General features: G+C 41.6%; 1 protein-coding gene across 4 annotated transcripts in view; it reads right to left on the bottom strand.

The window, feature by feature from the left end:
• Positions 1–14763, bottom strand: part of ca10a (carbonic anhydrase Xa) — a 313370-nt gene that overhangs the window by 4528 nt on the left and 294079 nt on the right. For all 4 annotated transcript variants that reach the window (XM_042306024.1, XM_042306026.1, XM_024387817.2 and 1 more), the window contains 3 exons: positions 11480–11575; positions 4024–4096; positions 2374–2528 (listed from right to left, as the gene is read on the bottom strand). In XM_042306024.1, coding sequence (XP_042161958.1) covers positions 2374–2528; positions 4024–4096; positions 11480–11575 — 324 coding nt within the window. The remainder of the gene's footprint in view (positions 1–2373; positions 2529–4023; positions 4097–11479; positions 11576–14763) is intronic.

Below are 14763 nucleotides of genomic sequence, written 5' to 3'. Positions count from 1 at the left end.
ATCACCTTTGCCACGCTGACCTTCATCACTGGGCCGAGCTCCCTGACATCCAGGACGTCTATATCAGGCGGTGTGAAAGGAAGGCCCGGAAAATCGTTAAAGACTCCAGCCACCCAAGCCATAGACTATTCTCTCTGCTTTCGCATGGCAAGGGGTACCGGTGCAACAAGAATGACACCAACAGGCTGCTGAACAGCTTCTATCCCCAAGCCATAACATTGCTAAATAACAAACAAAACGGCGACACAGACTGAGTTGACCCTTGTATTTACACATTATTCTGCATAGTCTCAATGCACAATCACAGGACTCCACACACTCACGCACACTGACACTCCAACACACACACAACATGCACACACATTTATACCGACACAAACTCATATACAATCTTAATTTACGCTGCTGATACTCTGTTTATCATACATCCTGATGCCTAGTCACCTTACCCCTATACTTATCTACCTCTATCACTCCAATATCCCTCCACATTGTAAATATGGTATTGAAACTGACCCTGTATATAACTTTTTACTTTGTTGTGTTCTTTATATTTGTTATTTTTTATTTCTTGTGTATTTTTGTTCTACCTTATGCTTATTTCTGCATTGGGTTTAGAGCTTGCAAGAAAGGCATTTCACTGTACTTGTTTGTGCATGTGACATTAATTAAAACTTCTCATTTATTTGCACATTTTTTATGACAATACATTACATATATCATAAGGCCTTTCTTTCTAGGCCTAGTTATACCCTAACACAGTGGTTGGAAACTCCTGGTTTACAGGCCACACCAGGCTTGCAAGTCACATTATGCTGGCTGAAGTCACCTCAGGAGGCTGAATAAATTTGGCTTGGCACCTAAAACTCTCACAAACTTTTACAGATGTACAATTGAGAGCATCTTGTCAGACTGTATCACCGCCTGGTATGGTAACTGCACCGCCCGCAACCACAGGGCTCTCCGGAGGGTGGTGCAGTCTGCCCACAGCATCACCTGGGGCAAACTACCTACCCTCCAGGACACCTACAGCACCTGATGTCACAGGAAGGCCAAAAAGATCATCAAGGACAACAACCACCCGAGCCACTGCCTGTTCACCCCGCTGTCATCCAGAAGGCGAGGTCAGTACAGGTGCATGAAAGCTGGGACCGAGAGACTGAAAAACAGCTTCAATCTCAAGGCCATCAGACTGTTAAATAGCCATCATTGGCACATTAGAAGCTGCTGCCTATATACATATACTTGAAATCACTGGCCACTTTAATAAATGGAACACTAGTCACTTTAATAATGTTTACATATCTTGCATTACTCATCTCATATGTATATACTGTATTCTATACTATTCTAATGTATCTCAGTCTATGCTGCGCTGACATTGCTTGTCCATATATTTATATATTCTTAATTCCAATCCTTTACTTAGATTTGTGTGTATTGGGTATATGTTGTGGAATTGTTAGATATTACTTGTTAGATATTACTGCACTGTCGGAGCTAGAAACCCAAGCATTTCCCTACACCCGCAATAACATATGCTAAACACGTGTATGTGACCAATAAAATTTGATTTGAAAGTGTTGTGTAATTCCAATTGGAATCCAACCGAAGTTAGGATATGCAACAATTTAAACTTTTAATTACCCGCAACCTGCATTCAGAATGACTGCTAGGATAGAGAAGATTCCTAACAGAGACTACCTAAATCATATAAACTGGAACTACCATCTCAGTAACGGGTGCAATAAGTCCAACTACTAACAGATTGGATTAGTTTATAAAAATGTACATTATGTACGTTATTTATCTTTGTGTGGCATAAGATTAACCAACCAATCAATGTCCATGCAAAAATACAGATAATGAAACAACCAATTCTAAAAATGAACCTGCAATAAAGCATACTTGGAAAAATGATGGGTGTGAATTTGAGTGTTTTTCTCTAGAAAGAGTAAAAATTACACAATTACACTCATCTCTGGTTATTACACCACATACAGAGTTAGTTCACTCAGACTCCCTGCTATTCTCCTATTCTCTGCTCAATAAAATCACAGAAAACACTTATTTGAAAGACAGAAATGGCAAAGATATCAACTATGTCAGTACTGTATATGTAAAATGTGAATACCTGATTATTGTAGAAATATTCCCCAGGTACAGTTTAAAACATTCTCACATATATCTTTTTAAATTTAGCAGATTACTCAAACTCCTGATGTTACATTTTAAACACTGAGGTAAACACACTTTATTTAAAAAATGGTTCTTAGGATGAAAACAGTTCTTGGTAGAACCCTCTCCCTCCTCAAAGAACACTTTTTTTCTAAGAGTGTATCTAAGCAGTAAGGAGCTACTTTAGAGACGGACCTGCATCCGTGTGATGTACACTGGCTTGTTCATCAGGATCCACGTGGCCGTCTCAAAGCACGGCGGGATGGTCATGGACCCGTCGTACGTGATGAAACTAGACGTTTCTGGGTAAATCTCCTCGATGTTCAGGCCTGTCAGTAGATACGCATCATCTGGAGATGGGCAAGATAGACAGGTTAGAATTCAATAAAACATCTTAATATGTCATTATAGCAGATTTCTTCAGTCCTGGGCCTGGAGAGCTACAGGGTAAGAATGCTTGTGTCCCAGCTCAGGTCCAACCCAAGCACTTATTAGTTGAATTCGATACATTTGTGCTAGGCTGAAACAAAACCCTGCACCTCCTGTGGGTCCCTATTTCCAGAATTGTAGAACACTGTATTGTAGACTTGTATCAATCACATTTCATGTCCTCTCAAGCTAATTTTGTTTTGAATTTAACTTACATATTTGTCTTCCAGTCTCAAAACACATTACATTACATCCACTCTAACCAGTGTGTTTGTCATTTGCATGTACACGTTTTGCAGATTGCTCATTTCACATTGAGCTGGTTTCCCTCCAACTGCTTGACAGGCTGTTGGTATAGCAGACTGCATCACAAACCGCTTTTATGCAAAGTACTTCCCTCGTCAGGAATGTAATTAGAATTACTGCATCTCTCTTTCGCTCTCCCCTCCTCGCTCTCTCTGTCTGTCCATCCCTCTCTCCATTATTCTCTCTCTCTCTTTCCATCTCTGTCGTCATCTCTCCCTTGGTCTCTCTATCTCTCCACACTCCGCTAACACACTCTCAATATGTTGTCATCTGTTGTGGTTTCAGTTTATAATAAATGGGAGCCAACTGCACTTTGTTTGTTGTGACGAGGTCACAGTAGCTGCTCCCTCTATGCTAATGTAGACTGGCACTAGGACTTTAGATGCTATTCACATTCATACAGCGTATCTATCTAGACTAGAACAACAAACATCAGCATGCTCACCAGCCCCTACCCTTACAGGTAAGATATAGACATCCTGAAAGGTAAAGAAAAACAAAAAAGCCAATCCTTAATCTGTGAACATCAATCATGTTCTATTCCATTACCACCTCACTAAACCTGCTCCTGCAGTCCTGCTACTCCCGCTCCGCTATCACACATCTCTGGTAGCCGTGTCGCCATTAATAATTCCATTCGGATGCTGTGTGTGTGGGTGTGCATGTGTGTGGGTGCGTGGAGAGGGGTTTGAAAATTACATGGCCTGGGCAAGCAGAGCTGCAGGCTTAGAGAAGGGTATGCCGGAGGACTCCTGAGGTTGAGGGGGCGGTGTGTACGTATGTATATATATAATATAATATAATGTGTGTGTGTGTGTGTGTGTGTGTGTGTGTGTGTGTGTGAGTTTATGACAGCTTCTGAGACCTCCAATCCACTGGGGGTCACTGTGTTTATTCAGTCTCTTCTCAATCCCATTAATCCAATTATGGGCCTCTCTTCTCAACCGTTGCCCCAGATGATCTCAGCAGCCATTTCCAATATGGCTATCCAGCAGCCCTAGTTGCCTCTGCCTGGTAGCCTTCTGGAGAAAGGACCTGTCTACTGCAGATTCTGTAGCTATTCTTTGACGTTCCAATGTGTTTTCCGTTATAGTGTGCAATTCTACTTACTTTTATATGTTATTCTTGTGATGGTGTCCCTGTTCAACATTCGATTCAGGAATGCATTTGAAGTCTCCGCAATCTGGAATACAATAGAAGATAGAGTCACTGTTACAGGCTTCGGTTTTTCCATTTATTTTTTAAGGTTTGACTTTAGCACGTACTGTATATCACTTCAGCAGGTTGGGCGCACAGATTGGTGTCACCTTGTTAGTTAGTATGTGTTACACCTGTGCTGGCTTGTCCATCTTGTTAGTCGGAAGGCGTTTCACCTGCGCTTGCCCAGGTGATATTTAAGAGTGGCTAGGCCAGTGCTCAAGTTGTGTTGATAGATGTGGAGGGTCAACACCTTTACTTAGCTTTATTTTTTTAGGGAGTGGATCAGCTTTAATATTGCAAATAAATTGTGGCTTCTATCAATGTAATTATCTACATCAGTTCCAATCCCCCATATATGTGTATATATATATATATATATATATATATATATATATACAGTATATACAGTACCATTCAAAAGTTTGGACACACCTACTCATTCCAGGGTCTTTGTTTTCTATATTGTAGAATAATAGTAAAGACATCAACACTATGAACTAACACATATGGAATCATGTAGTAACCAAAAAAGTGTTTTATATTTTATATTTGAGATTTTCTTCAGAGTAGCCACCCTTTGCCTTGATGACAGCTTTGCACACCCTTGAATGAGTAGGCATGCCCAAACCTTTGACTGGTACTGTATACTGTATATTGTATATATTTTTCCTCTGTTATTTTTCCCTAATCCTACCTCTCCTCCCCTAATTGGAGTAAAGTAATGGGCAACAACACCTAGGCTTCTACTTCCAGCTCATACATACTATATACATTTTATGGATAGTTACAATAGTTATCTTTTGTTTGTTTTTAGTCCCATCCTTCAGCTCCACTCAACCCCTCTCATCTATCTCTGAAGACCATCCAGTTTTGCTTTCTATTTTCAACTGTGCTGTTTCACAAAAGCTTTGAAACTTTCTATTCTCATAATTTCTACAGATTGTAATTTAAAGAAGCATTTTTGTTAAGAGTAATATTATATTATTGATCGATTGACTATGACTTTTCAGACTATGCCCAGTAGTGCTATTTGCAGAGTTAACTCCAGGTAAATGTTGCAATTCCAGCCATTCCTGAACCTGAGACCAAATACAAGCTACATAATACAAGCTACATAAATCACATTGTATGATTTTTAAGTAATTCATTTGCATTACATTGCATGACACAAGTATTTGATCACATATCAACCAGTAAGAATTCCAGCTCTCACAGACCTCTTTTCTTTAAGAAGCCCTCCTGTTCTCCACTCATTACCTGTATTAACTGCACCTGTTTGAACTCGTTACCTGTATAAAAGACACCTGTCCACACACTCAATCAAACATACTCCAACCTCTCCACAATGGCCAAGACCAGAAAGCTGTGTAAGGACATCAAGGTTAAAATTTTAGATCTGCACAAGGCTGGGATGGGCTACAGGATAATAGGCAAGCAGCTTGGTGAGAAGGCAACAACTGTTGGCGCAATTATTAGAAAATGGAAGAACTTCAAGATGACGGTCAATCACCCTCCGTCTGGGGCTCCATGCAAGATCTCACTTCGTGGGGCATCAATGATCATGAGGAAGGTGAGGGATCAGCCCAGAACTACACGGCAGGACCTGGTCAATGACCTGAAGAGAGCTGGGACCACAGTCTCAAAGAAAACCATTAGTAACACACTACACCGTCATGGATTAAAATCCTGCAGCTCACGCAAGGTCCCCTGCTCAAGCCAGCACATGTCCAGGCCCGTCTAAAGTTTGCCAATGACCATCTGGATGATCCAGAGGAGGAATGGGAGAAGGTCATGTGGTCTGATGAGACAAAAATATAGCTTTTTGGTCTAAACTCCACTCGCCGTTTTTGGATGAAGAAGGATGAGTACAACCCCAAGATTACCATCCCAACCATGAAGCATGGACGTGGAAACATCATTCTTTGGGAATGCTTTTCTGCAAAGGGGACAGAACGACTGCACCGTATTGAGGGGAGGATGGATGGGGCCATGTATCGCGAGATCTTGGCCAACAACCTCCTTCCCTCAGTAAGAGCATTGAAGATGGGTCGTGGCTGGGTCTTCCAGCATGACAACGACCTGAAACACACAGCCAGGGCAACTAAGGAGTGGCTCCGTAAGAAGCATCTCAAGGTCCTGGAGTGGCCTAGCCAGTCTCCAGACCTGAACCCAATAGAAAATCTTTGGAGGGAGCTGAAAGTCCGTATTGCCCACCGACAGCCCCGAAACCTGGAGGATCTGGAGAAGGTTTGTATGGAGGAGTGGGCCAAAATTCCTGCTGCAGTGTGTGCAAACCTGGTCAAGAACTACAGGAAACCTATGATCTCTGTAATTGTAAACAAAGGTTTCTGTACCAAATATTAAGTTCTGCTTTTCTGATGTATCAAATACTTATGTCATGCAATAAAATGCTAATGAATTACTTAGAAATCATACAATGTGATTTTCTGGATTTTTGTTTTATGTTCCGTCTCTCACAGTTGAAGTGTACCTATGATAAAAAATTACAGACCTCTACATGCTTTGTAAGTAGGAAACACTGCCGATTTTGCAGGTTATCAAATACTTGTTCTCCCCACTGTATATAACATATTGGTTGCAAGAATATTGTATAAAAGTTGAAATTAAAAAACTCAATGTTTTGAATCCGGCGTCATTTTTTTGTATCAGTAAACCATGTGCCATGGAACTGGAACATTGAAACTCTCTTCTCAACTATTTTGCAATCTGAATGGCACAGCTGTCAATTTTTTGGTCCTTAAATGAAACTGGTATACTTGTTTTTTTTCACAATTTTCTTTAAGCAATTTTGGTCTTTAATGCAGAGCTGACAGATAACTTCCTTACTTTTCCCCCCTTCCACTTGCCTCTTCCATTTTTGCGGTAATGCTGCAATTAGTTGGTTGTAATTTTGGATGGCGCAGACATTTCTATTTATTTTTGTTTGCCTCATTGTGACAACTCCACTAGTCCTATTTATCATATCATTTACAAAGATTACAATAAAAAGAAATATATTTGTTGTAATATTTGTTCTGTCTTTTCTGGTGGATTAAACTGAAATTGCAACTAACTTTCTATGGCTTGTTTTAAAAAAAGCACTATTTTGGAAATCATTACACTTTCAAATAACTGAATGTGAGAGGTTGTAATCTGGATAAAGGGAAAAGGGCCATTCTTGAACACGGGTAAGCCATTCTTACTATTCTGCTAGAGAACCAGTTCAGATTTAAGTATAGCTTTGAATGACTGAAGCCTTTAGTGAGTCGATTGATTTAATATCTTATCAGTTCTGCCTTCCGAATTCTTATTTATTATATAAATAGGCCCGTTTAATTTTGTCTGACCTGGAGTTCAAAATAAAATTGAATATTTTTTGCACTTTTAATTTAAAAATAAAATCGTTAGGTGTAGGAAGGGCCATAAGCAAAGAGGTAAACTGGGATACGACTAAAGAGTTAATCAGGGTGATTTTTCCACAAATAGACAGGTATTATCCTTTCCATGATAGCAAGATGTTACCTATACTGTACAAAAATATGAATGCAACAAGTTGAAAGATTTTATTGATTTACAGTTCATATAAGGAAATCAGTCAATTTAAATAAATTCATTAGGCCCTAATCTATGGATTTCACAACTGGGCAGGGGTGCAGCCATGGGTGGGCCTGGGAGGGCATAGGCCCACCCACTTGGCAGCCAGGCCAGGCCAATCAGAATTATTTTTAAATTTTTTATTACAGACAGAAATACTCCTCAGCACCCCTCAACCCCATCTCAGACGATCCTGCAGGTGAAGAAGCAGGATGTAGAGGTCCGGGGCTGGCGTGGTTACATTCATCTTCCATTGATGAGATAATCTCCTAACTTGCTTTGCCACACACAGAGGCTTTACAACTGTAGTGGTGCTTTGATGACTTGTGATTGGCCGACATCAACAACAAGCTACATGTGCCACTCAGCATATGCTATTTTCACTGAGCAGTGGAGAACATACTATAAACCTTTTATCCACAAGTCTCTGTCCATTGTCGTTGTAATCGACTGTGAATCCAAAATGTTCCCAAACTGGAGATTTAAACGATAATGGAGGATCCTCCAAATCTGGTTTATCGATCCCACCCCTTGCCATCTACTGTTCCCTGCTGATCCTCACAAAAGGTTCAAAAGGGGCATTTAAGATTCAAATTTTGATTGCAACATGTGCATAGGCTGTAGTAGTTTTAATGGAATAGCCCAGTGTTTTTTCAGCTCAGATCTACTCATGAGGCAATGGCATACAATGCAGCGTAGGCTGCTTAGTGTTTTTTATGATGTATTCATTCTGGTTCACAGTTCGAACCGAAGTCCCCGTACCGAATGGTTTGGTATGATGACGTGTACGGTTACAGCCCTAGTTACTTATGTCTTCTTGTGTTTGCTTAATGTTCTGAGAACATGACTTTACATAGAACCATGAAGAAACCTGCATAAAACGTTATGCTGAAGTACTGAAATTCCAACAAATGAACACTGTTTCTTAATGTTCTCTGAACACGTTCTCTCTCTCACCAGGCTCTACGTAAAATATAGTTCTCAGAACTTTATGTGCTAGCTGGGCATGCGTTGCTTTTAGCTGTCCTGTAGGGCCCTAACTGCAGTCTAAACACTCAGGTGTCCACAGTCAGCTTGGAACACACTTCTCAGTTAAAGATGAGCCTTCTTTGTCCCCAGCCCCAGCATCCTAGCCCGTCCTCCATATGCACTCCTCCTCACAATTCCAATTGTCAAGATGTCTTGGTGGCAAAGTGATGAAAAATAAATGAATGTCCCTCGTCGCAACATTGCAAATTACTTCCTTTTTTGACCTGCTCTGGAGGCATGCAAATCAAATCAAATCAAATTTATTTATATAGCCCTTCGTACATCAGCTGATATCTCAAAGTGCTGTACAGAAACCCAGCCTTAAACCCCAAACATCAAGCAATGCAGGTGTAGAAGCACGGTGGCTAGGAAAAACTCCCTAGAAAGGCCAAAACCTAGGAAGAAACCTAGAGAGGAACCAGGCTATGTGGAGTGGCCAGTCCTCTTCTGGCTGTGCCGGGTGGAGATTATAACAGAACATGGCCAAGATGTTCAAATGTTCATAAATGACCAGCATGGTCGTATAATAATAAGGCAGAACAGTTGAAACTGGAGCAGCAGCACGGTCAGGTGGACTGGGGACAGCAAGGAGTCATCATGTCAGGTAGTCCTGGGGCATGGTCCTAGGGCTCAGGTCAGTGAAACTGGAGCAGCAGGGCAGGTGGACTGAGTCATCATGTCAGGTAGTCCTGGGGCATGGTCCTAGGGCTCAGGTCCTCCGAGAGAGAGAGAGAAAGAGAGAATTAGAGAGAGCATATGTGGGGTGGCCAGTCCTCTTCTGGCTATGCCGGGTGGAGATTATAACAGAACATGGCCAAGATGTTCAAATGTTCATAAATGACCAGCATGGTCGAATAATAATAAGGCAGAACAGTTGAAACTGGAGCAGCAGCACGGCCAGGTGGACTGGGGACAGCAAGGAGTCATCATGTCAGGTAGTCCTGGGGCATGGTCCTAGGGCTCAGGTCCTCCGTGAGAGAGAGAGAAAGAGAGAATTAGAGAACGCACACTTAGATTCACACAGGACACCGAATAGGACAGGAGAGGTACTCCAGATATAACAAACTGACCCTAGCCCCCCGACACATAAACTACTGCAGCATAAATACTGGAGGCTGAGACAGGAGGGGTCAGGAGACACTGTGGCCCCATCCGAGGACACCCCCAGACAGTGCCAAACAGGAAGGATATAACCCCACCCACTTTGCCAAAGCACAGCCCCCACACCACTAGAGGGATATCTTCAACCACCAACTTACCATCCTGAGACAAGGCTGAGTATAGCCCACAAAGATCTCCGCCATGGCACAACCCAAGGGGGGGCGCCAACCCAGACAGGATGACCATATCAGTGAATCAACCCACTCAGGTGACGCACCCCTTCCAGGGACGGCATGAGAGAGCCCCAGTAAGCCAGTGACTAAGCCCCTGTAATAGGGTTAGAGGCAGAGAATCCCAGTGGAAAGAGGGAAACCGGCCAGGCAGAGACAGCAAGGGCGGTTCGTTCCAGCCTCTCTCTCTCTCTGAACATATTTGCATGGAGTCTTTCTTGCTCTCCGAACATATTTATTGGAGAATGCACCTATGGGGTATCCTGCAGGATGTAACTAGAGAGTACTCTCTAATGTGTGAAGTAAAAGTAAAACAACATGGCTTTACGTCAATTCAACACCGTCACAACCTAGATAGTCAATTACAGTTGACAAAACTTTGCCAGATAGATATGGCCCATGCTGAAGGTGACTCAAACTCCATTTAGTGTCTATCTCCACAGCTTCACTATGTCCTCCTCCATTGGGAGTCTGTTTCCACAGGTGATCCCACACAATTACAGTCCCCAATTGTCATTTCTAATTGCGGCTCAGGACACTGACGACCGAAGGAAACCCTTACTGGCAGTCTGAGTCCCTGAAAGGGTAACACGGTGTGTGCACAGGTGTGAATGGTCCCCTGGAAACCAGAAATTGCGATAAGTTGTTGGCTTTAGTAGCCTATAATCAGTTGAACTACCAGGTTTCCATCTTACATCATTCTTCCCTTTTTTGCTTTCAAGTTAACTATTCTACAAAAATTGAATCTATTACATTATTTAGGATGCTTAAGACAGAAGCTTATACTATACTAAATAAAACACATTATTTGAACAACAGTGCTGCAGAAAGTGTGGTTTCACATAAAACAATTGTCAAAATAGTGTGCCTTCAACAGGATTGGATCTCATTCCCTCACGACCCAGAATGTTCTATAGTTCCCTACTCTATCTGCTAAGCTACCAGTCATAGCAAGTCATAGCAACATTTTTTTTTTGTTACAGTCTACTTGCAAATGTATACCTAAAATAGCTGCATTTATCTAGATACAATACTTTGCAAAGGGATCTTGTATTTGATTTTGATTCATTGGTCTGTTTGGTCTGTTTGGTATTTTGTATTTGTAACAAGATCTATCTTTTGCCCATAACTGAGGGATAATTACACAGTGAATTTGGAACTGATGCAACGTGACACTCTGCCAAGTTAATTAGCCCGCAGGTAAATCCACAGGAGCCTATTCACAACTCTAATGGATGTCCTCGGTTAAATCACACTGAAGTTTCTTTGAAAATAATTATCTTTGCTGCATGATAGTCTCTATTTGTCTTTTCACACGTTCATATGAAGAAGACTTTACATACAAATTCAAGATTCTCACAATTGATACATTGAGGCCCATCGTGAGGTCAAAGTTGTGATGTCATACTCACCTTCATAAATATAGACACTATGACCAGTCCGTTGGGGCTCTTGGCTGCCTCTGTGTAGTTTGTATACAGCTCGTGGTTGTAGTGTATAAGTTGAACCTGGAGATGAAAAAAAAAAGTCAGGATGTCAGGAAAATGTCAGGAAAACATCTCTCTCATGTGGCCTCACACATATAGACTGTATTAATGGTCATCAGGTCTGGTCTTGAGGCGCTCCAGTGTCGAGGCTTCTGTTCAAGCCCAGCACTAACGTAGCTTTTTCCACACCATAAAGTTGTGCTGAGCAAAGACGAATGAGTTATGTCTTAAACAAAACGCACTTCACACCTACAAACTCTTCAGAGACCAGGGTTGGTTGGCTTCCACTGTTCGTATCTTCTGCTTTTGTCAGCCTCTTGAAGTCGTGTCGAGGAGGGTGTCAGTAAAGTTCTACCCACACCTTTATGGTTCTGCAGGTTCTTAATGATGTGTTTATGTGGGCTGCATCTATGCACAGCTAGCTCGACTTGTGACCTATACAATAACAACTATTCAAAGAGAAGCCCACACTGTCTTTCACCAAATGTCTCTGACACCCAAAGGAACTGCTGAGAAAGTTCTCACTCAATACTTGTTATTTCACATATTTTCTACTTCTCTTGAATCTCGCACTAAGTGGGAAAAATGCCGTGTGCTTGCGGATAAACAAAGTGTATTCAGAAGTTGATTCTACACCATACATTCTCCCTGACCTCTCCTCAGTCTTTCTTGAGTTAGAGGTATTGTTGCTGGACCTTGAGTCCGTGTTTGGTTGTTGTCTGAGTCTCCAGTCGTGTGGCATTTATAGCCTATAAAAAAGTTTAGTGGTTGTTTCTTTCATCACATATATGTCTATGACTCAAGAAGAATTCAGTTTGAATGATAAGCTAAACAATAATGACAACAATACCCTTTTCTAAAATAATAATTTCTCATATGTTTCAGCCCCCTTCCATCTTACTTCCATAAAGAGTAGGCTACTTATGGGGTAGTCCGATACATGTTTGAATACAGAATGGGATATGAGGACATCATATTATCTTTATTTGAATTTAATATTCATATTATGTCAACTACAAATGAATCAAGCCTGATCTGATTACAAATAACTAAGAAGTTGACATTTTTCCAGATCTTTCCCCCTCTCCCTCCCCTTTCCCCCTTCCCTGGCATGGTGGCAGGCAGCAATATAAATAAACAAATTGTCGGAGGATAGTAATTAAGCAGAACTCTAACGGGGAGCAGCAGAGCGACAGTTCAACTATAAAAATAATCAAGGTGATGGGAAGTGATTAGGAGCCATGCTGATTTGATGAGAGAGAGAGAGAGAGAGAGAGAGAGAGAGAGAGAGAGAGAGAGAGAGAGAGAGAGAGAGGGAGAGAGAGAAGGCAGGCAGCCAGGCTCCCCAACTCCCCCAGCAGGAGATTGGTAGAAAGTTTAGTTTGCGAGAGGTGAAGGCCTGGGTGAGCTGTAGAGGAGTTACATCACAGACACTGCCAAGAGCAACACACAGACAGACTGAAGGTCTGGGAAAGTAGTAATGACAAAAGAGTGAAAGGGGAGAGAAACAGACAAAGGACGGGGTAAAAGAGTAAAATAATAACCATGACCTTACACACACAAACAGGCATGCATGACCACAAAGAAATAGCAAATGGTGAAGTTCCTGCCATCAGCCATTAGTTTCCCACTCTAACCCCAGGTGTTCTGCCTGTTATCATTGGAGCCAGAGAGACTCTCTCAGGGCCGAGAGGAGAGAGAAAGAGAGAGTGGATGGAGAGAAAGAAAGAGAACAAGAGATAGAGACCAAGAGAGAGAGAGAGAAAGAAACAAGAGTGTATGTATGTGAAAGAGTGACAAGAGAAAACAATGGAGAAAGAGATGTCAGGGTTGCGTGCCCAGACAGTGTTGCTCTGGATTGGGGCTCTGGAAGGCTCTTTATGGCGTGATGGCTGGACTAGGCCTGGGTTTGGGGAAATATGAAGACAGCAAGTCGATAGCGGAAGAGAGGTGGACAGTGCTAACAGAGAGAGTGAAAGGCGCTGGGATGGAACTGATTCTCCTCCCTCGTTGTAGTCTCATAAAGCTAACACACAGACAAGCTCAGTGTGGCACAGCACAGTACAGGGCAATCAGCCCCTGATCACTACCACAGAGCCGGTGAGGGCAGCTCTCTCTCTCTCTCTCTCTCTCTCGCTCTCTCTCTCGCTCTCTCTCTCTCTCTCTCTCTCTCTCGCTCTCTCTCTCGCTCTCTCGCTCTCCAGAGGGGTTTGAAAATAAACCAATAAACATTCTCCAGCTGAGAAGTAACTCTGAGATTCAAATGGAGGAAAAAGGAAAGTGACCATTCTCAACCTCTGGAACAGTTAGAATGCACATGACGGAAAGGAGTGCGCTCGGTCTTTCAATTTAAAAACATTTTTAAATCACATTTTCCAGATTTAGTTTTTATCCACGTATACAAGTTTTGCTTTCTGTGTTGCTCAAAATACTTAATGTGGTTTTAATGAGGAAATGTACTTGAGTTCTAGACCAGTGAGCTGCACTGCAGCAGCAAATGTGTTATTCTGTGATCAACGATAATTAGCAAAAGAAGAAAAAGTATTTAAAGAACAGCACTCAAATCAACACCAAAAGTGGATTTTTTTTCCTAAACGTTCTCATTATGTCCCCTAAATTGCGATCAAAATTGACTCGAAATTGAGTTTTGAGTGTTAAGAATGCTCAAAATTTAGCTTGCTCCTTTTCTTAAAAATGTATACTTTTTCACTCAGATTACATGAACATTGATCCACCCACATACAGCTTTAGCCTATCCGATAGTTTTACACTGTCCATACTTAGTGTCAGGCTGATTCACATCACCTTACAGATTATAGGTCTCCAAACCAACACCTTGCATGTGAGATGGAAATCAAAGGGTGAGGGCTTACAACGAAACGCAATAAATCAGATTTGTCTTAGAATAATATATGGAATATCTTAGCACGTATTAAGTCCAAGGTGTTTAATTTTCAGATTGACTGTGAAGGCGCTCTAGGTAGGGGAACAAAGCAGACCAGCACAGCACATTAGTGATGGGGGAACATTTGTATAAAATACAATAAAATAAAATAAAATTGTATTTCCCACATGTGCCGAATACAACATGTGTAGACCTTACTGTGAAATGCTTACTTACAAGTCCTTAACCAACAATGCAGCTCAATAAATAGAGTTTAGAAAATATTTACTTAATAAACTAAAGTAAAACATTTAATAAAATCACA

The sequence above is a fragment of the Oncorhynchus tshawytscha genome, linkage group LG25 (assembly GCF_018296145.1).
Source record: "Oncorhynchus tshawytscha isolate Ot180627B linkage group LG25, Otsh_v2.0, whole genome shotgun sequence".
Taxonomy (NCBI): Eukaryota; Metazoa; Chordata; class Actinopteri; order Salmoniformes; family Salmonidae; genus Oncorhynchus; species Oncorhynchus tshawytscha.
The sequence above is the reverse complement of the archived record's forward strand: the minus strand, read 5'-3'. Positions and strand labels throughout refer to the sequence as shown.